Source organism: Penaeus monodon, chromosome 34 (assembly GCF_015228065.2).
Source record: "Penaeus monodon isolate SGIC_2016 chromosome 34, NSTDA_Pmon_1, whole genome shotgun sequence".
NCBI lineage: Eukaryota > Metazoa > Arthropoda > Malacostraca > Decapoda > Penaeidae > Penaeus > Penaeus monodon.
The window spans coordinates 33,225,616-33,226,673 of NC_051419.1; the positions used below are offsets into that span (position 1 = coordinate 33,225,616).

General features: G+C 42.2%; 1 protein-coding gene across 1 annotated transcript in view; it reads left to right on the top strand.

The window, feature by feature from the left end:
- Positions 1-586: 586 nt before the first annotated feature.
- LOC119594490 (E3 ubiquitin-protein ligase ZNF598-like) overlaps positions 587-1,058 on the top strand; it is a gene marked incomplete at its 3' end in the record, with an annotated part of 10,023 nt that continues 9,551 nt past the window's right edge. Inside the window, 1 exon segment of the mRNA XM_037943523.1 lies at positions 587-964. Coding sequence (XP_037799451.1) covers positions 767-964 — 198 coding nt within the window.

Below are 1,058 nucleotides of genomic sequence, written 5' to 3' on the forward strand. Positions count from 1 at the left end.
CCCTAGTCTTTATTATATATTTCTTTTAATAAAAAAGCCTTGTAGTTTTTAACATGACAACGAGAGAACATTGTCTATATTGTTGCATGCTAACTTTCACTTGTGTTGCACAATGTTGCTATAAGTGAGGAAACTGGTTCGTGCATTCTGTTTTACCTAATTCACTCCCGATTAAAGACATTCAAACTGTTATCATCTTCAAGTGTCTATCAATGGACAGTCTCAAAGAATGATAGAAAGTTATGCAACCGAAAGGTTTGAAGACCATTGTCATTGACAACGAAAGTCAATACAATTCAATCATTCAAGGAAAGGGATCAAGCACTGGTATCGTATGGGATCGAGTGTCTTTTGTATCCCGCGACAACCGGTATTGTGTCCCGGTCTGTGAAATATTGAAAATCTTCGAAAATATCAAACAAATCCCGATAAAAGATAAACCACCGTGTCGATGAAAAATCCACATACACCTTAAAGAATATGATGAACCCACCTATTCCTTTAAAAAAGTGAATGAGATTTTCTTCAGAGGAGAATCGAGACTGAGTATAAACGTCAGAACTCCCTCGCGAGTGCCAACAATCCCCAGTCATCTATAGATCTCCCAGAAGAAAAAAAAAACAAGTCAGTGTGAAACGAGACTACATCAACACCACACACGCCTTTTTCCGGAACCTCCCCCCGAACATTGCTTTCTTTTTATCGGAATACGCGAGAAATTCTCCGCTCGTTTCTTCCCACCACATAGCACAAGAGACCAAGCACGATGTCATCCAAAGGCCGAATGTCCAAGGTGGAGAACGCAGCAGCAGAGGAGGAGGAGGTGTGCGTGGTGTGTTTTCGTCCCGTGGAGACCTATAGCATAGGGGAATGCGATCACCCTGTGTGCTTCGAGTGTTCCACCAGGATGAGGGTCCTGTGTGGCAGGAACGAGTGCCCCATCTGCAGGAAGAACATGGCTAAGGTCAGTGCTGAAAGGGAGGTGTTGGGTGTTGCCGTTTTTCAAAAAAAATTGATAAGGTATATATGTTATTTAGGAATATTGAGTAGGGTGAGGT